The 21,535-nt window shown below is 44.2% G+C and overlaps 1 protein-coding gene across 1 annotated transcript in view; it reads right to left on the minus strand.

Moving 5' to 3' along the window:
• RGR (retinal G protein coupled receptor) overlaps positions 1-21,535 on the minus strand; it is a 186,678-nt gene that overhangs the window by 17,960 nt on the left and 147,183 nt on the right. The window contains exon 5 of the mRNA XM_069610816.1: positions 13,480-13,597. Coding sequence (XP_069466917.1) covers positions 13,480-13,597 — 118 coding nt within the window. The remainder of the gene's footprint in view (positions 1-13,479; positions 13,598-21,535) is intronic.

The following is a 21,535-nucleotide window of genomic DNA, read 5'->3' on the forward strand; positions in this document are numbered from 1 at the left end:
ATATCATGTTGCCATTTCCTTGGTGCTGTCTAACCGCCACCTTAACTCTAAACCAGCTAATGACTTTTACAAGCACAAAACCAAGGATTGTTCAGGTTTAAGAAAAAAATCGGAAAATCAAATCTGACAAAACTGCAAAAAACTCTCTGTCAATCCATCCTCGTCCATAAACAGTGCACATAATTCTGGTCTACAGATGATTAAATGGAACTCTGTTCTATCGGCAATTCAGTGGACTCAATGTATCACTCTTCTTATGCTGGCAATCACAGCCCTCTCAAATGGCTCGCAATCTCTGCGGAGATGACCAGTCATTTGACCATATCAAACTCTCATTTTGACAAGGGATAATTCCTGACCAGACACATCAGGATACAGTGCAAATGACTCCTCATCCAATCAACCTATGTTGGCACCTCCTTAGAACATCAAAAAAACCTCAAAATTACCTGCATCATCATTACATGGAACATCTTCAACAGCATGATTATCTTAAGTAGAAAATGGTGCTAGCAGGTGGTTACAAATCAACACAAATCAAATCTCGATCAGCAGTGAAAACCCCTAGAGGTAAAACATATAAAACATCCTCTCAGACCTTTTCTTATTTCACACATTGAATCTGAAAGATCACAGAAGAAATTACAAGTTTGCCAGTGTGGTAAAAAAAAGTGGCAGTGATTCCATTACCAGGATCAGAAGAACCAGGTGTCACGACAGCTGGCGAGTCTGGCGGAGGTGGAAACTCCGACGCCATTAGACTGTTCCTCCAAGTTTCTTCGAAACGCTATCCTGCGGTCTAGTCTTTTCCAACATGGCCGCCCGTCGATTATTTCACCATTCGTTAATCGGCGACTCAGCGCGTTGCAACTGTGCTTTCCCGTGTTGCGTGCGCTCTTTTTTCTATGTTTCCTTCTGCGGTCTTAGTCCGCCTCATTTTCCTCTCCCCTGCTTCCATTTTTCCTTCCTTGCTACCAGTCTACCCGTTGGTTCCTTGCCCTTCCTCCCTGCCTCTCCTCCTTCTGCTACATTCTGTTTATGTTTGTGGCAGTTGTGTTTTTGCATCTCCCACCCGTCTTTGGAGTGTTCCTTCGGAGATTTTCTGCTTCCGTTTCGGCAAGTTACCTCACAACGGATCAACCTATCGACAGTCCTCTTCAGTGCATCGTGGTTTTTTTTTATGCCCTAGTGGCTTTTTCCCCTGAAACATATCTGGTTGTCGCGGAGAGGAGTCATTGTGAATTTCTCTATATAGAGTCACAGTGGCTTCCTTTCGAGGCAGACCGTATCTGCTCCCAAAGAACAAGTCTCCAGCGCGACACCCCCGAAGAAAGAAGCTGAACTATTCTACCTCATTAGGTGAGGAGGAGGAAGGGACTCTGGGGGTGCGCAGTAATTCTAGGAGTGAGGAGGACATAGCAGATTCCGTGTTCAATCCAGTAAGACAGTCTGATAGTCTTGACAGATTGCAACGCCAAAGTGAAGACATGGCCACGCCACAGCAATTACAAAATTACAAGAGCTGGTGGCAGTGGTCCAGAACCTCCAGGCTGAGGTCCAGACACTCAAGACCGACAACGCGGCTCTCCAGCAGAGAGTAGCCGCTAGAGAACAGCAGACTACGGAGCTACCCGCTTTACCCCTGGTGTCAGGGAAGTTTGATGGCTCCAAAAGAAAGGTAAAGGAATTTCTAGATGCCTGTAATATACCTTTCACATTCAGACAAAATGCGTTTTCCACGGACCATGCGTTTTCCACGGACTCTGACTCCTTCTCGGATCTACTAGGGGCGGTTCTACTGATTGATGTCCGTTTAACCAAACGGAAGCACGAAAGGAAGAAGATTCGTAGCTCTACCTCATTCTCGGACACTCACACTCCTGCCTCCTCACCTGGTACCTGCAATGCCCGAGACAAACCCTTGCAAATCAGAACCACCAGACCTCCATTGACTGCTGAAGAGAAGAAAAGGAGACGAGATGAGAATCTCTGTTTGTATTGCGGTTCGGCTAATCATCTATTGATGGATTGCCCAGATGTGAACCCCAGAAGGTCGGGAAACGAACGCCGTCGGTAGTTGGTGAGACAGACTACCGAGGGACTCTCCCTTGTTCCTACATCACACTCTCGGTAACCTCTGCAAAGACATCCGAAGACCTGCGACTGATGGTAATAGGAATCAAACTTCGTTTCAGAGATAAAGAGGTCGACACTCAGGCGTTATTGGATTGCGGACCCGCAGGTAACTTTCTGGACACCCTGTGGGCAGATAAGGTGGGTCTACTCAGAATTGCCAAGAAAGAAGACAGAAAGTTGAAGGGGTGGACGGTACTCCCTTATGTTCCGGACTCATAACCCACACCACCGAGACGGTACGAGTCTCTATACAGCAACACAAGGAGCTGATACTGTTTGACATAATCCGTGCTGCTCATTTCCCCATCATCTTGGGAATCGGTTGGCTCCGGAAGCACAACCCAACGGTGGATTGGACTAACAACCTACTGAGCTATCACTCCAAGTACTGTCAAAGGGAGTGTTTACCAGAACCATTGCATGAAACCGTAAAGACGGTATGCGCTACGGAGAAGAGTTCCATTCATTGTATTCCAGGTTGTTTTTCTGAATACTCAGAAATATTTCAGGAACAGGTACCCATTGCACTTCCTCTGCATAGACCTGAGGACTGTAGTATTGACCTGGTCCCTCAGGCCTTGGTTCCTTTTGGATGGATGTATCCCCTCCCTTTGTCAGAAAAGGCTGTACTCAGGCGCTACCTCGATGACAATCTAGCTAACGGACTGATCCGCTCTTCTAAATCGCCTGCAGGTGCCTCGTTGTTTTTTATCCCCAAGCGAGACAGCAAGGAGTTGAGGCCGTGCATCGACTACAGGGGACTTAACAAAGTGACCATCAAGGACCGCTATCCGATGCCCATCATCTCTGAAATTCTGGAAGCCGTCCAAGGCTCAGTAGTATTCACCAAGCTCGATCTACGGAATGCCTACCATCTACTTCGGATCAGAGCGGGGGATGAATGGAAGACAGCCTTTCGCACACCCTACGGCCTGTATGACTACCAAGTGATGCCGTTTGGCCTGTTTAATGCACCCTCGATCTTCCAAATGTTCATGGACCGTTTGTTTTCGGATCTATTGGGACAAAACACAGTGGTCTACTTGGATGATATCCTAGTGTATTCCCGCAATCAGGAGGACCATATCCCCCAAGATAAAGAGGTTTTACACAGATTACAACAACACCACCTTCTGGTAAAGCCAGAGAAATGTACCTTTGCCCAGTCCTCCTTGTCCTATCTGGGATTTATTCTATCCGAGCAAGGAATCACCATGGATCCCACAAAGGTCAAAGCCATGCTAGACTGGCCGTCACCCACCTCCATCAAAGAAATCCAACGTTTCTTGGGACTTGCAAATTTCTATAGGAGGTTTATTCCAGAGTTCTCCCAACTTACTCTTCCCATTACTTCCTTGTTAAAGAAATCTTCCAGACCCTTTATTTGGTCAGTAGAAGCTGAGAACAGCTTTCTCAGCTTGAAGCAGAGTTTCTGCTCAGCACCCATTCTTAAGCAGCCAAATCAACTAAGACCCTTTATCCTGGAGACTGATGCTTCAGCAGCGGCTGTAGGTACCATTCTCCTTCAATCGGACCAAGGCCGGGAACATCCTGTGGCTTACTATTCAAAGACTTTGACCTCAAGTCAACAGAACTATTCTGTCATTGAACGTGAACTCCTTGCCATGAAACTGGCTTGCCTTGAGTGGAGACATCTACTCCAAGGGAGTCTTCATCCTGTCCAAATACGTACAGACCATAAGAATCTACAAATCCTCAAACAACAAGAATGTTACAACACCAGACAAGCCAGATGGGCTCACTTCTTTGCAAAATTCGATTTTTCCATAACCTACATACCTGGTACCCAGAACCAGATTGCGGATGCATTGTCCCGCCGAGACGACACTAAACCGACCTACAGGAAGGAGATGATGTTCCCACACACCCGAATAATCACAATGGGGACCTCCTTTATGCAGGAAGTAAGAGAAGCCTCTCTGAATGGGTCAACACTGGATACTAGTAGACTGCGAGTCAGCTGTAAAGATGGTTTATGCTTTGTCCAAGGAAGACTCTTCTTGCCCACACAAAGACTCCGCCAACAGGTTCTTCGATGGTGTCATGACTCTAAAACCGCCGGACATCGAGGGATACGAGGATCGCTGGAATTGCTTAAACGTTCTTTCCATTGGCCTAACATGAAGTCTGATACACAGACCTACGTACAGTCGTGTTTAGTGTGTCAGCAGAACAAGCATTCCATCCAAAGACCTTTGGGGTTATTACACCAATATCCGATCCCTTTGGGTCCCTGGAAGTCCATCTCTACCGACTTCATAGTTGAACTGCCTAGTTCCCAGGGTTTTACATGCATTATGGTCACTGTGGACTCTTACTCCAAACTTGCTAATTTCTCTCCGCTGTCCAAGTTACCGGCAGCCTCCGTCATGGCTGAAGTCTTTCTCAAAGATATATTTCGGTTACACGGCTTGCCCCAGAAGATCGTGTCTGATTGAGGTACCCAATACACCTCCCGATTCTGGGAGGCCTTGTGTAAACTTTTGGGCATGGAGAGAGCCCTTTCGTCAGGATTCCATCCCCAAACAAACGGCCAGACCGACAGGCTCAACGGAACATTGGAACAGTATCTGAGATGCTTTGTCAATCAACAACAAGACAACTGGGTAGCCCTGCTTCCTACCGCTGAGTTCGCATACAATAATGTGGTGCATTCCGCTACGGTCTCAGCCCCTTTTATTGTACGTATGGTTTCCATCCTTGATCCATCATACCTACCATCTGGAAAGAGACCAACATCCTGTCTTTGGAGACTACACTCAAAGAGCTTAAGGAAGCTCATGACACGGCTAAACAAAGCTTACAGGAGGCCAGCAGACAGTATAAGAAGCAATCCGATAAACATCGGAGTCAAGTGCCTACTTGGGATACAGGCACAAAGGTTATGCTGTCCACAAGGTTCTTGCTCCATTGGGTTCGCCCTTCCAAATTATCTCGCAGGTACATTGGACCATTTGAAATAGAGTCCAGAGTCAATCCAGTTGCCTACCAGTTAAAGATGCCAAAGACCCTCAGACGGATCCATCCGGTATTTCATTCTTCTCTCTTATGCCCTTTTGTACCTGATACTAGGAAGCAAATTTCGCCCAAGTTTTTGATCCAGCCCACTTCTGCCTCGGATGAATATGAAGTCTCCCAAATCCGAGACTCTCGATACCATCGAGGGCGCCTTGAGTATCTCATACACTTGAAAGGCTATCCCACCTAAGAGGATACTTGGGAACCAGAAACTCAAGTTCATGCCCCCCGATTACTACTCCAGTTTCACAGACTTCATCCATGTAAAGCGGGAGGAAGGGGTCTTCGAAGGGGGCATACTGTCACGACAGCTGGCAGCTGGCGAGTCTGGCGGAGGTGGAAACTCTGACACCATTAGACTGTTCCGCCACGTTTCTTCGAAGCGCTATCCCGCGGTCTAGTCTTTTCCAACATGGCCGCCCGTCGAGTATTTCACCATTCGTTACTCGGCGGCTCAGCGCGTTGCAACTGTGTTTTCCCATGTTGCGTGCACTCATTTTTCTGTGTTTCCTTCTGTGGTCTTAGTCCGCCTCATTTTCCTCTCCCCTGCTTCCATTTTTCCTTCCTTGCTACCAGTCTACCCGTTGGTTCCTTGTCCTTCCTCCCTGCCTCTCCTCCTTCTGCTACGTTCTGTTTACGTTTGTGGCAGTTGTGTTTTTGCATCTCCCACCCGTCTTTGGAGTGCTCCTCCGGAGATTTCTGCTTCCGTATCGGCAAGTTACCTCACAACGGATCAGCCTATCGACAGTCCTCTTCGGTGCATCGTGGGTTTTTTTTGTGCCCTAGTGGCTTTTCCCCCTGAAACATATCTGGCTGTCGCGGAGAGGAGTCATTGTGAATTTCTCTATATAGAGTCACAGTGACTTCCTTTCGAGGCAGACCGTATCTGCTCACAAAGAAGAAGTCTCCACCCCCAAAGAACGAAGCTGAACTATTCTACCTCATCAAGTGAGGAGGAGGAAGGGACTCTAGGGATGCGCAGTAATTCTAGTAGTGAGGAGGACATAGCAGATTCCATGGTCAATCCAGTAAGACAGTCTGATAGTCTTGACACCAGGTGATAGGAAGGGCCTCTTTTGTACAATCACATAAAGTTAATGTGTGCAATTTACATATTATTTAGATACATTATACAAGATTATTGCTATATTGTTCTGTGTTCTTTCTGACAGGTTTTCTGGAGTCTTCAATGAAGTTTCCATAAAAATAATGTTTTATTTTCAAAGACACAGGCTCTAAAAAGTCCAATGCATTTCGATCCCGGCGACCATCTTCAGGGACCAAATTCTACAATAACATTTTAAATAAATATAGCTTATGATTATATGTAGCCCAAATATCTTTTCATATCACATCTATGCTTCTACAAAGTAAACTCAATTTGCCTGCCTGATGTATCTTTCTTTTTTGACGCAATGTTGTATCCTGATTTTAATCAGTCTGTTTTGGATTGTTATCCTAAAAGATCTGTATTCCAGTTCTAGGATCCACATCTATGACCTAAAGTTACAAAACACTATTTAAAATGTTTTCTTCACTGTAGTGTTACATTTCTATATCTACATACCATGTGTACGATTTCTTACATGCTGATTCCTAATATTGTGAGGTCAGATATGTTGTCTGCTAGCAGTTTTCATCCTAACATGTGTCCTATAATGGACATTGTAAACATTAGCTGATTATTTTGAAAAAAATTCTGGGTAATCTATTCTCTACAATTCTGTTCATTCACTCACCAGGTTTCTTCTTCTTCTGTTATTCGGCCTACGTGGCCTGCTAGAGAAGCAGATCCGAGCTTGGGGAGAAAGATCTAGTTGAAAGGTTATGCCACTTGCAACAGCAGCAATATAATATGAGCATCAGATGCCCATTCAGGAAATATTATGTTGGACAACCCACATGGAAGGCCAAGCTCCGGTGGAATGAACATCGATCAAATGTGCGCACAGGGAACACTGGCTTTCCAGTAACACCACATTTCCAGGAAGCAAAACACCAAGTGTCACAAATGAGATTCCAAATTCTCGAGACAGTAGAAAAAAGACAAGGGGGATGTAACATCACTAAAGTATTGGACCAAAGGGAAACGTATTGGGTTGATCGGTTCAACTTTCTATACTCAAGTGGGATGAAGAAGGAATGCAACTTTTCATGTTTCATTTAAAATAGACACAGTAGATACAACCTCAGAGATCACAATAAGTCAGGATGGTGTGAGCAAAATGGAACATACCACATATATAACAATGATGCTAAAATTGTTATGTATTAATGTGCCCAAGGAATTTATACCGCACGTGATAGATACAAACTCAGAGATCACAATTAGTTAATAAGTTGTAGACAGAATGTAATATCTATATATATTACAATACTGACTATATTGTTATGCACCAATGTCAGAGGAATTATCATGCTCACCATGCACCAAAGGAAAAATATACAGCAAGAGTATTATTGTGTAGGAGACATAGCTGTTGGGTATAAGCAAAACCATTGATACCGCCAAACTTTTAGTGAGGCTGAATGTTCAAAGCAGATCATTGCTTGTTTATTTGGCAATGCTTTACTTTTCAGGCATCATTTTTGTCTGACCTGCAAAGTCCTGATAAATCTGTGGACTTTGGAAATGGATAAATGCAAACTTTTCACACTAGGGTATACACCGATATTATTTTATTTAATAGCCCAGTTGTCAATGCTACAATTTGTATTCCTAATTTTGTTATTTTTTTATCCCCAAAGAAATGGTGTATAATTCGTTGTCTTTAGTGTATGAAAATGATTCTTATTCATCGGATTGTCCTACAAATAGTCACACTGAAGATAAAGCACAATTACTGGCAGAAATAAGATCTCTACGTGCAAGAGAACCATTGCTTAAAAGGTAACTAGTGCAGTCATTGACCAATATCTAGTAACCCAATATCTAGTAACCAATCTATAAGGCTAGTGCCTGTAATAGTACATCAGAGGTTGAAGCATTGTAAAAAGGTTGGAGGAAAGATGGACTGGGCTAAATTGCAGCTCTACCTTCCACTTTCCATTCCAGATTTCATTCATCTGCATAAAAGTTTGTTCTCAATATTTGTAACTTTGGTTAATAATACTGATGTAGGCCCATTCACCCCCATCCACTGTTTTAGTTTTAGTTTGTGATGACAAAGAGTACATGCCTTTAACTCTATTGTAGAACAGTTACAAGCCATGCAAAGACACTATCAGTTGGCAATGCATCATTTGCAGGCATCACTCGCAGCTCAGACCAGGACTGATTAATTCCCGGAATCAGCAGAGAAGTTGTTTGAAATGGACACTAGATCTTCCACACAACAAAAGGTGATACTTTTTCATCTCTTTTATAACATGTTTCTATTCCTTAATCTTACAGTGTATAAACAAATCTTGTGTGAATATAAATTAAGAGGCACTATTCTGCATATTCGTCCCTACTCTCTTCTTTCCTCCTGACCCTGGAGGGTTGCACCTCTCCTGCACCTCGTGGCCTGCAGGGCCTGGGACCCTGCCACTAACAATGAAGGTAAGCCTTTGGGCTTGTGTGTGGACTGCATGTCGTGTAGAGATTGCTTGCTCCGGAAAATGCGAAAAACAACATCGGAATGGAAAATGTCTATTTTTCAATTTTTGACATTGTTAGCATGATTTACTTCACGACATGTGCCTGCTGAAGCTGTTTTGTTGGACTTTAACATACTGGGGATGTTGCAATCAGGCCCTCCAAGATGGCCGTCCCTTTGTTTGCTTGTGGTGCTGGCCTTTGTCCACCAGGCCTGCCTCCCCTGATTGGCTGTCACCCTAATCATCTAAGCCAATCCGGTGAGCCGGCAGGTGAATGCTGCCCCGCCTCCAAGGCCCGTGACTAAGGCTTTGTTTGCTTCCTGTTTGTTGCATGTTCTCTTCGGTAAGCCCACAACGACCCGTTGATGTTCCCTCTGTGCCCCTCCCCTCCCCAACATCCTGTGATGTTCCCTCTGTGCCCCCTCCCCTCTCCAATGTCGCATTATGTTCCCTCTGTGCCCCCTGCCCAATGTCACATTATGTTGCCTCTGTGCCCCCTCCCCTTTACCTGCATTTTGTAGTTGTCCTCCCACACCCTCCTTTGCCTCATGTGGCTCTCCCTTGTCTCCCCCTCCTCCTCCATTTGTCATTCTTTCTTACCTTTGTCCCCCCTTTGATACCCCCTGCCTCTTTTCCTTGGCTGTGTTTTCTCTGCTTTCCCCTCCCCCTTAGCACTTATGTTTTTCAAAATGCATTCTGACCTATTTTGAAGGCACTAGCTGAATTGTCCTCAGACATAGTAAAATAGTCGCTCGTTCTGTTTTGCACTACCTCAACTGCCATCAGGCATGGTAATGTAGCAGCTTGTCTGTCTTACTCTCCTGCCCTCCCCTCCTCCCAATCACTGTTCATTTGCTCTTACTCTTCAGCTATGTCTGCCAGACCTATCTGATGCAGCTTGTTTGTTCTCCCCTTCCCCATGCTCTCACCCTCCCACCCCCTCTCCAGCACTATCTTAATTGATGTCAGACATAGTAAAATTGTCACTCGTCCTGTTTCTCTCCTTCACCCTCTTTTCAAATTCCTCCTCCCCCCGCCCCACACTCATCCTGTATTTTTCCAGCACTACCTCAATTGCCGTCTGGCATGGTAATGTAGCCGCTTGTCTGTTTCACTCTCCCTCCCTCCCCATTCCCTTAGCACTTGCACTATCTGAAACGTCGTCAGGCCGATTATGATAGTTATTTTTGTTCTTTTTCACATTCTGACTGTATCAAGGACTGTAAGAATGTTCATTGTATTTTTGTCCCTTGTTCCCTCCCCTCCTCGAAATGCTTTGAAACACATTGGGCCTCATTATGAGGAGGGTGGTAAGGGGTTAACAGTGCCGGTTAAGGTGCCGGAGCTGTTAACCCCATACCGCCCTATTACGTGGGCCCCTCGCGGGACCCGCTCTGGATGTCATGTTTTTACCAGACGACCTTTGCGGGTCCCGCGAGGGGACAAGCATGCTAACAACGGGCCTGTCATTAACAGGCCCGTTGTTAGCATGCTCCCCATTCCCATTTAGCCCTACGGGGGCTCACATGGGAATGGGGATGGTCTGGGTTCCCTGAATGGAGAAATACTGGGCCCTCCAAAGTCGGAATGGCCTGGTATTTCTCCATTCAGGGACCACCATGGCTGCCTCCAAACTCGTAATGAGGCCCATTGTGTATAGGCGCTATACAAATAAACAATCAAGTCAACTCATGGTCATGCAGAGTCCCTGGCTGTGGTGTAGTCCCTGGCTGTGGTGTAACCACGGTCATTGAAAGTCCCTGGCTGTGGTGTAACCATGGTCATGCAGAGTGTGCCCTAATAGCGTCACTGTGTTAAGGTTGAACTTGGAAGGCATTCCAAACATCATTGAGTGGGCCTTAATAGAGTCATTGTGTTAAAATTGAATTTAGAAAGTTTGCCTAATAGCGTTACTGTGTTAAAATTGAACTTAAAAGGTATTCCCACCATCATTGAGTATGCCCTTATAGCGTCATTGTGTTAAAATTGAATCTAGAAAGTGTGACTAATAGTGTCACTATGGTGCGGATAGAGACTATACCTGTTCACCATGTAGATGGAATGGGTAGGATAGAAGGAAAGGATGGGATAGATAGAGTGGATAGAAAGGATGGAACGGACGGAGTGGATAGAACGGACAGAGTGGATGGAACGGATGGAATGGATATATCTCTGTATATCTCTCTATCTCCTATATATGCTATGTATATGCTATGTACCTGTATCCCCATGTCATCTGTATCACATGTTTACCCCTATCCATCCTGTCGCTCTATATACGTATCTGCTATGTTCGCCCCCGGTCCTGCTCTCGTGCTTGATCGCATGTGCTTTACTGATAACCACCATATGACACTACTACGCTTACTCTCTCCTATACACAATCATTCAACTAGAACACAGCTATGCTATGACACATTCGGCCTAGCTGTTCTCATACTAACATGACCCCACGAACACCTCATCATCCTAATAAAACACAGCTAGCTGAGCTTATTCCGGCTAGCTTAGGCGTCTCCTCAGGCCTAACGCAGCCAGAACTCAGTCTGGGTGTCTACCCTCCAGACTGAGCACATTCAACTGATTTCCGCAGCACCACACCTACCGCTAAGAAGCAGCTATCATGCAACAACCACACCAGCTGCACACATATCCGGTGCACCCATTCACCATACAACACTTCCTCTCTCTACTGACTTGAACTGCAGTTCCCGAGCGTGTTCAACCTACCAGCGCTTTCAGATCATACCAATGATACATAAGGCGCTATATAAATGCCAAGTGACATAACATAACATAACATAACATAACATATGCAGCAGTAACAAGGAGCAACCAAATTTCCACCACGTTAGCAATGATTTTACCCGCACCACGGTACTTGTAACGAGGCCCATTGTAATCAAATATTAGATCTTTGGCCATTGTTATGTTGCCAAAATGCAGTTTGACTTCATGCAAAGAAGTCTGGAACTCTCACTCGTGCTAATTGTCCCCTTCCCTTTCTCACAGGGGTGTTTTGAAAATAATGTGTATGGTTGTGCTACGTTTTGCTCAGTAGGACAAGCATAACTCTTATTATGACCTAAATATTTACTGAAAGTGCTTATTAGAAATGCGCATTTTAAAATGTTAGTAAAAGTAAATACGTTAACAGCTGCTTTTGCCAACAAAACCCATGCCCAGTCCTCCCTCCTAAGTCTAACTCTCTGCTTTCTGAGTAACGTAGTAACCTTTTTGCAGCTACACACTAGTAAATCCAGCACCTGATGTAATTAACCAGGTATGCTTTCAGTCACTTTTTTATGTTATGTATGTTCTTGCATCTGTTCCTTTCACAGAATTCCTGTTAAAACAAGCATTGGTAAAGCCAATGGTTTGGGCTTGTTTTGTGGGCATGATATAGGCATTTGTCAGGCACTGGCATAATGTTAGGTCCTGGCAATAAGAAGTCTCGGGAGGATAGCTCAGGGGCAATGTGCTCACCTTGGAAGCAAGATGACAGGGAGCAACACAGGTTTGATCCCCTGGTCTGCGCTTAGAAACCTCTGGGTATTAAGCGCGTTATTAATTACCTATCATATCATATCATATCATATCAAGAAGGGCACACATGGAAAATAATGTGGTGCCTCGGCATGTGATAGAAGTGCCTGTATAACACCTATACACAGGCACTGTGTGGGGCTAGGGTGGCTTTGCCCATGATTGTTTTTATGGTCGGGCATCTGTCTGCAATGGCTGGAGTGGATCTTGCAAAAGCATACCTGAAAACACGACGTTCACGAAAAAATAAACAGGGACACAGAGTGAAGAAGAGAAAGAGAGAGAGAGAGAGAGAGAGAGAGAGAGAGAGAGAGAGAGAGAGAGAGAGAGAGAGATGGATCAGTTTAAACTCTCAGTACAGCTAGTGGCCGATAACATGAGCCCTACAATAAAAGAAGAGAACAGAAAGATCATTCAGTTATTCAGTTTGTAGTGTGTGCCTTATAGTCAAATGTTTTTGCAATCCTTTTGGTAGTAATTTGATTCCTGCCATGTAAACGAAAAAGCCCTTTAGTTTTGAGGACTTGAGAGGAGCTATGGGATGTGCAGTTATATTCATAATAAATAATCAGGTTTAATCACCTGCAAACTCTGCCAGTACCCTTGCATTAAATATCTGTTATTCTGATAATTAAATTTCATAATTCCCTGAAATCAATAGCATGTCTCTATCTATGCCTGCAAATCATAGAAAAGCACAAAAAAACAGACTCACAATTGGTGCAAACAAGGAAAAAAGGTATCATAATTATTTCTCTCGAGCATCTGCATTGTGGGCTGACTACATTAGTTGTGTGCGGCAGTAACACACCTTTACCGTGCTCCCCTACCCACCTCCACCGTGCTCCCCAAGAAATCACTTCCTCGAATGTGGACATGATCAAAGTATGTCTTTTATTTTCATTGCTCCTCTCCTTCTTACAAACACTATAAGAAACGTGTTGGAACACTAACGCAATATGATTCATCCTGGCATATGCTTGAGAGAACATAACATCATGGTCACATTCCAGCGTGCTGGCAGTAGCCCCTTCAACTTCCCTAATTGGAAAGGCTTTTCTTTCCTTCAACACACATTGGGAATCCGTGCTAGAGTCATGGAGAGTGTTGCCATGGAGGCCACGTGCGGACGGCATCTTTATAAGATCATAGCTAGTTTCTGGCTTATGCTCTTACCTTGTGCTGGCCAGTTTTCTTGAACTTCTGCTCTATTGATTGGTAGGCTGTCAGCATGATGAAAAGCGGGATTAGGAACTCGAAAAAGGCCAGCGGAAAAAGATAAGAGATGAAGTTTCTGCCAGGAGGAAAACACATTGTTAATCCTTTTAAATGGGATTCTATTAACGAGCGCTGATAACTGTAAAGCAGATGTAGCCAGGGCACAAGAAGCAGTCATGTATGTTTAGCATCAACATCATCACATGGCTCAGCAACTCAGTAACTTGCTTTAATTCAAGATAAGAAAAGAGCTCATCCCTCTCCGGACCAAAGTAAGGCAAGCCCACTGATCATAATGGGCCTCTCCGCCGTGTTTGGTACCATCAATCCCGCAGTGATGCATAAATGCCTTGCAACATTCGCTGAGGTAGGCGGCCTTGCACTCAGTTGGTTTGCATCCATTCTGCAAATCTATATCCATCAAGTCCATTCTGCAAATCTATACCCATCAAGGATCATCTGCCTCCACACCCCTCCATATCGCCTGAAGAGTACACATCAACTTTGGCCCTAAACATCTAAATGGCCCCCCGCCCCATATTAGGAATGAACCCGAGGACCGGGCCCTTTAAGACGAGGTAACAGTATCTGAGATGGATGGGGATGCAGATTTTACTCGTACATAAATAATCAGACTGACTCAGCAAGTTGGCACAGATCAAGGCTGTTTTATTAACAATTCTCTAAAACAGGGAGGTTACAACAGACATCAACGGACGTTCGCTCGGGCTCTCAACACATTTCATGAAAAACAGTTCCTTTTACTAAATATTCTTCTTGAGTGACATCAGGATACGTGGCAAAATAAGAAAACCTTCTAGGGGTTGTGGTTGGTCAACAATAACATCTACATATACATTCTATGGGATATAGGGGTGTGATTGAGTTTCTAAAATCAGGTGGGCAACTAAGCCCATCCCAAGTGCAAGTCATCTTCCGTGTCAATCTAATACACAACACACTATTGGCTTCTCAAACTATAGGGCTCTTTAATACATGGACCTCTATGATTGGGTGGCATGCTTGAACCCTTCTGGAATATTCCACTCGCTAGAAGCACGCAAGCTGGCACCCCAGGTGCTGGGGGTGAACTTGACTTCACCTCCTCAACCAATTAGCTCCAAATCCATCATCACTCATACGGTCTGCCATTCAATTAATCCTTTGAACTTGGCCTTGTACAAACTCACTGCGCCTGAGAATAAAAGGGAGCGAAGGCATGGCCTTGTCTTCTGGTCTCAGTGTAGCTTGAGCCACAGTCTGTTCTCATCTAACCATGTGACTATAGACCATGTTTTTGTGCTTCCCGTTGTATTTAATACTATTAAATGAAGAATCTTGGCAATTAGGGCGGTTTTCCATTATACTTCAAACAGGAGCTGAGCTTGCTTCTCAAGTATCCTTTTGAGACTGAGACAGCAAAGCCTTTCTCGAATCTTCCTTTACCATCAGCTATTTTAATTCTACTGCGCCACACTTCCAGCCCGTTCATTCACAGGATTTAAGTTGGCTAAAATGCGTTGTGGAACATCCAGATTCTATACATTCCTATATATATATTTTGGCGCATCGCCTGCAATCTATTCACTACGTAGCCAGCCTTATGATTACTTTGTCTGCTTGCGTTACTGCGTCTGTACAATTGTAAAGTGACATTTTCGTAGGTGCTTGTCCGCACGTATAATCTTCATTTCAGAAGCGAAATGTTGCTTTCTTCATTACTTCACCATCAGATTCTATAAGGTCTATATTCTTATTTCTTTTACATCTCTTCTGGGTGCGTCACCTCTGCTTCTTGCAACGTCACCAGTCCTCTCTTTCATTCATTTTCACACTTCTTCCGGAACTTCTTTCAGAAGACCATCATTTCTCAGGAAATGCATATAGGGTTTTCTCAACGGATAGCTAGTTTCAAGGACTTTCCCAATATAGGCACCCTCATTGGTTTTGCACATGTTGCAATTTCCAGTTGCCAACATATAAGCAGAATAGGGGCGGAACTTCTGGTAGGGGCACTTGGCTCCTCCTCTACAGGATTTATTCAGGATTGGCTTTAACAATTATGGTATTACCCGCATCCACTTTCTGCTCTGGCATTTGCAGTCCGCCACCGCTTGGCCCGCTGTCTATGTCAAACTAAGCAATGGATGACGACAGACTGGCTCGGCTAGAATAGGGACAAAATACAGATCCTGCTCATAGGCTTACTTGGACCTTATCCTTCTCCAATTGCTTGGCTGAGCTCCTTTGGTCCCCACACCCAGGTTCAGCAAAACCAAAATCTAGGTGTTATCTCTAACAATGATCTCTTATGTTGTACTACATACACTTACTCTAAGGGATCCTGATACTGTCTAATAAAATCCCACAGGTACTCACAGGAGTCCAAAATCATACAACTAGACTTATCTTCATCCTAAGTTATCATAACGACTTTACACTAGTGCTAAAAGCCCCAAGTTGTTTTCAAGGTCATGTGCCTAACCTACCTGTCCCTCCATGGTTCATCATAAGGAAATATCACCTAGCTATTTCAACCATATCAACTATCATAGCTCAGTCTTGGAAGCAAGACAACGCATAGCAACACAGGTTCGAATCCCGGTCTTGTGCCAAGAAACTAGTGTCTATGATTAAGTGTGTAATAAAAGAACAATTATAATTATAATAATCAAGACAACTAAGACTGATGAGCTCAAACCATCTCTACATCAGTGGGACCAGATAAGAAGTTTGGCAAGCAGTTTCCTCATGTCCAGCACACTTCACTCTGGAACTCCCTCCTGATTCGACTTCAATCTAAATCTGACTTCATTAGATATATTAGCAGACTTAAGACTCACCTCCTTCACTCAATAGTATAATAGTATTGGCTTTGTCCTCAACCTCGTCTCGCTGTCTCACTTTTCTTCCGCTGTGACATCACTTCCTAATCATGCCTAAGAACAGCTTCACCTGGGTTCACCTCTTTCCAATATCTTCAGGGGCCGGCCTTTGACTTCATACTGCAGACTTAGCATGAGTTTTTCACAGCCGAGTTATGCAATGTCCAAGTTGAATCCAGGTCCCCTGATAAGAATCTCGTTCTTAAGCATACTAATGTTGCTGCCAGGCGGTGTGTAATACATCACAAATGGTGAACCAAACAAACACATACAAGAATCGAATCTGCCCTTTTTCCAGTAAACAATGTTTCAAGAAAACTAAGGGGGGACAAGTAGATATCTATTTTCTACACGCTCGACTGTTTCCTTAAAAGTCTCTAAGGCTCGCAGCACGAGCACATGGAACGATCAGCTGCTCTTAATAATGGTCATCCAGTTATTGGCATCTGGAAGTGCTCTACCAGGCCCTCAATACCTGTAATGAGAACTGCTTAGGATTTTGAAGGCGGGCCAATGTCTGGCTTTTGGAAAAATAAGAAATAAGACCCTTTTGCCAATTACTTGCTTTTAGAAATCAAACATTAGGTTACTCTGAACTGAAAACAGGTGTTCCAAAGTCAAGCAAGTTCATTACAAGATATCCAGGGTCAGGTCCTAAAAAAAGAAGTGGAGAGAAGCATTGGCATAGTCAATGGGTGGTAACATCACCGGAAGGGACATCACCAGAAGTGACATCAGTTGCACTGTGTGCTTGTTAAGGGGCATTGCACAGATCTAGCCACAGTAGACTGCATTTTACAGTATCCCCTCTGTTAACATTTGGGTAAAAGGCCATACAGTTTACTAACAGTTCTGCAGGGTAATAACTGAAAAAATCCAGTGGATGCTAGGTTACCAATACGACACAGAATTTTCATTTTTCAATCCATTTCACCAAAGAAACATATTGTAGTAAAAACAAAAATAATTGGGTTCTTATACAGAGCTTAATGCTGGAGTCTAGCATCTAAGCACAGGAACCAGCAGCTTTCGACATGGTATACCACTCCATTCTGCTATCCCGTCTTGCACAGTTTGGAATATCAGGGCAGGTACTAGCCTGGTTCACGTCATTCTTGGCGGATCGCACTCAGACCTTCTCTATGCCCCCCTTTCTCTCTATTCCTTGTCACCTCAGTTGTGGAGTGCCGCAAAGCTCTTCCCTATCTCCCATTTTGTTTAACATCTATACTTGGGCCCTTGTTTGCCTCATCCGCTCCTTCGGTGTCAGATGCTACTCGTACGCAGATGACACTCAGATTCTGATCTGATTAGACCTTTGTCCGGTGGATGTATCGTCGAACCTGTGGGAGTATGTGACAGCCGTTGGAGATTGAATGAACTCCAACTGGCTCAAATTAAATGGAGATAAAACTGAGGTGATGGTGGTGGGTTGCCTCCCTGATCGCACGCTCTGGGTGTCTTCCTTTTGACCCTCATCTCTAGGTTCTCTTCCTATCCCGGTTAGCAAAGTGAAAAACCTGGGTGTTGGGCTTTCAGCATCACTCTCTATGGACAAAAAGGTCACTGCAGTGTACCAGGCTGGCCATCTCCAGTTGGAAATTCCGAGGAAGGTGATGTCCTTGATCCCTGCTCCACTGCGTCCCCCGGTAGTTGCTGCCATGGTTATATCACGGCTAGATTATTGCAACTCCTTGTATCTTGCCCAACCTAAGGGCTTGATCCAACGGTTGCAGCGGCTCCAGCATCTTGCCGCTCGGGTGGCAACTGGCTCGCCCTTTGGTGCACACACACCCCCATGCTTCGGTCTCTCCACTGGCTTCCTGTGGTCCAGCGGGTCAAATTTAAGGCATTATGCATAGTTCATCACGCCCTTCATAATCAGGGTGCCGAATATCTTAAAACCAAATTTCGCCCGCTTCTACCCTACTCATAGCCTTCACTCTGCCACAGCTGAACAACTCATAGTGCCAAGATACAAACAGTCTTGGGTTTGTGGTTGGGCCTTTTCCATTGCTGCAGCAACTCTGTGGAATGACCTTCTGCTTTCTAAAAAGAAAACATCCAATTATTTAGCTTTCAGACAGCTTGCAAAAACCTACTTATTTTAGGCTTGTTCTAGAAGTGACCTCCTCTCTCAAAGCGCCAAGATGCCTTCGGGTGACCGTGCGCTCTAGAAGTTATTGTAACATAACATAACCATGTTGCTATTTGTTGTCTTGAAACAGAGATAATTGTGTTGCATCTGAGCTGTCCTCCTGCCCCTATTAAAAGCCATCATCAATTCACCTCCTGTGCTGCTTGAGTTAGCAGTCTTTGAGTTTATTATCCATGCTCCCTTCTCTCATCCATTTTGTTTTCTCACTCTTCCTATTCACTGCTGGTCTCCTCTAACTCCGCTCGCTACCTTCAGAGTCCTTAACGCCACTGGTTTCACTATTGTTAGTCTGTTCTATGATCTCTCCCCTTTCCCCTCTGGCTGCCGACTCTTGTTCTGCTTCCCTACCCTGTCCAGGAGCCTTCCTATACGGTGTGCCAACTTCTCCCTTTTGCTCTTACTCTACTCCTGGTGCACTTCGGCCCTGACATTCACCTTTCACTCTCACTTCTACTCTTGCTTTCACCTTGCCCTGTGTGGTGCAGTGATTTCCACTTCGGTATCGAACCCTAGAGAATGTACCTGCCAACAGTAGTTTTATAGGGAAAATCTGATCCTTCAAACTCACTATTACAATTTGCTTTCTTTTAATTAAGAAAATAGTGTTTTCAGTTTACATTGAAATTGTTTACACCGTATTTCACTACACATTCTTTATAGTAACAAACAATTTATAAACAATTTTAAGATAATACAAAATTCATTAAAATGGACAGCTTAAAACAGTACAGAGTGATTTTACCTTGCCATGGTCCCAAAACCTTCACCAATCATTCTCTCCCTGTTGTACAATCAATTTCAATGTCCTAAAAATTATTTCTCATAGCTTACTCAAAGCTAAAATCAGAGCTTGGTTTGAAGTGCTCATTAACCTGTTCAACAACAATGATGTCAGAACTGGATCTGTCAAGTGAACAAAAGGGCTGATTAATCTGATACTGGCATCCCCAAGTGCAGTACAACCCAGCACTCAATGAAGCAGGGATTCCCTTTCAGCATCACCACAGGCATTGCAACCACACATTGGTCCTCATTACAAGTCCGGCGGTAGCAGTGCCGGTAAAACTGGCAGGCTGCCGCCGGACTTGTGAATTTTTATGGCACTTGGCTTCACGGAAACACTGGGGGATTACGACCCCAGTGTTCCTGGAAGTCAGGCGCTGGAAAATCGTTAATCCCCATTCCCATTTGCGTCCCACAGGACTCAATGGGAATGGGGATGACGGAAGCACCGGCACCATTAATAACGGTGCTGGTGCTTCGGTAAAAGTCTGTGGGCGGCTGTCGTTCCGCCCGCCAGGTCAGACCTGGCGGCGCGGGGACTCCGAGTGTGCCGGTCCTGAGGCCCATAGTCTTTGGTAATTCCAGTTTGGGTCTAATTGCTTCCAGCGTTGGTAGTTCATTTTGCCAAAATTTAAAGTTTTAATCCAGAAACATTTGTGATGGAAAGCTTTGTATGTAAGTTCTTGGGGTTGATTTAGGGATATAAAGCCATTGTTTATGTCTGTTTAGCATCAGTCTGTCTAGGTCTGTCACATCTATACTCTTATCCTATTGCCAGATCTTCATCTTCTTTACATACTCGGAGTCATTTGGTTTAATCGTTGCCAGTTCTTCAAACACTGTACAACATTGATAACATTGTCTCAGTAGGGGATTCGAATTCAGTCAATTTGTTAGATAGTCGTATAAATACGAGTCCAGGCTTGACTGTTCTGACAATTTTAGTTTATACAAGAGTGACAGGCTATGCTTCATATATTGGCCCACCATGATAATGTAGCCAACTCAAGGTGAATAATACTAATAGGGGTAGATTTAAGGAGACCCAGCACCGCCCTCCAGATTTTACCCTCAAGTGAATCTAAAAATGTGCGTTTTTTAAATGATATCATTTCACACCCATATAGAAGCATTGCTGTCACTGTTAGTTTGTACAACTCAATTAAAGGAAGAATTTTTCCCAGTGCCCAGGAATGGGCAAATACTGGGTCCGGCAAGGCCGCAATGACCCAGTAATTGCCCATTTCTGGGCACTGAAAAAAATAAAATACTGGTGGGAGCTATGCCTGTATTAAAGGCACGGCTACCGCCAGCCTCGTAATGAGGCCCTTATTCTTTCGGATGAGTTAGTTTGCTCCGCTATTTCTTGCTCAAGTTTCACCAGATGAATAGGCTGTGGTAAACTCGGTCTACGTTCAGCTTCTGCAGCACCTGGACCAGAAATCTCAAATGCACTTTCATGCACTGTCTCTGTTGCCGGAGTTAGCAAAACTGTGACAGTATGCCCCAGAGCAACTGTATAAGAGGTAATAGACCCCTCGCCCTCTCAAACTGACTACAGATGACATAATAGGCTGATCAATGCTTTCACTATTGCAAAAATCAGAAGTATAGTGCTTTTTGAAGATAAAGAGTGCATATAGGGCAATATATATTTTTGGGGTCAGGTATTACACACACATCATGAATATCTAAAAAAGTAATCTGCAAACTGGATAGAAAATGAGTTATGTACAAAAGTAGATTGGTTCGCTGTTTGGTAGCGTGGCTGAAAAGGCTTAGATAGATAAAAAAATGGATGCCAAAATACAAAATGGCATCGGGAGCCGATGTCAAAAGTCCTTATTCATGCAGATAATGAGCAATTCTTTGGCAGCAGTTCACTGTACATAAACACGTCTGGAAGGGTATATTTAGAAATTTTGGCAGATAAATCAGACAATGACTGATAGTAAATTAGATAGAGGCATGGGATGGCTACCAATTAGACTGAATATCTGCTTACTTAGCTGCCAAGTGAAGTTGGCAGGCCTCGAGAACTAGAGAAGGGCTGTTTTTGGCAGGCGTTTAAGGATTTATAATGAGGTCCAACTGGGTCTCAAGCAAGTTTATCTGCTTATGTGTCAGTCAACTAATGCTTGCCAAAATGAGCTAATGTGGGCTCTGTGAGTGACAAGCAAGTCAACCA

Source organism: Ambystoma mexicanum, chromosome 8 (assembly GCF_040938575.1).
Source record: "Ambystoma mexicanum isolate Mex_15411 chromosome 8, UKY_AmexF1_1, whole genome shotgun sequence".
Lineage (NCBI taxonomy): Eukaryota > Metazoa > Chordata > Amphibia > Caudata > Ambystomatidae > Ambystoma > Ambystoma mexicanum.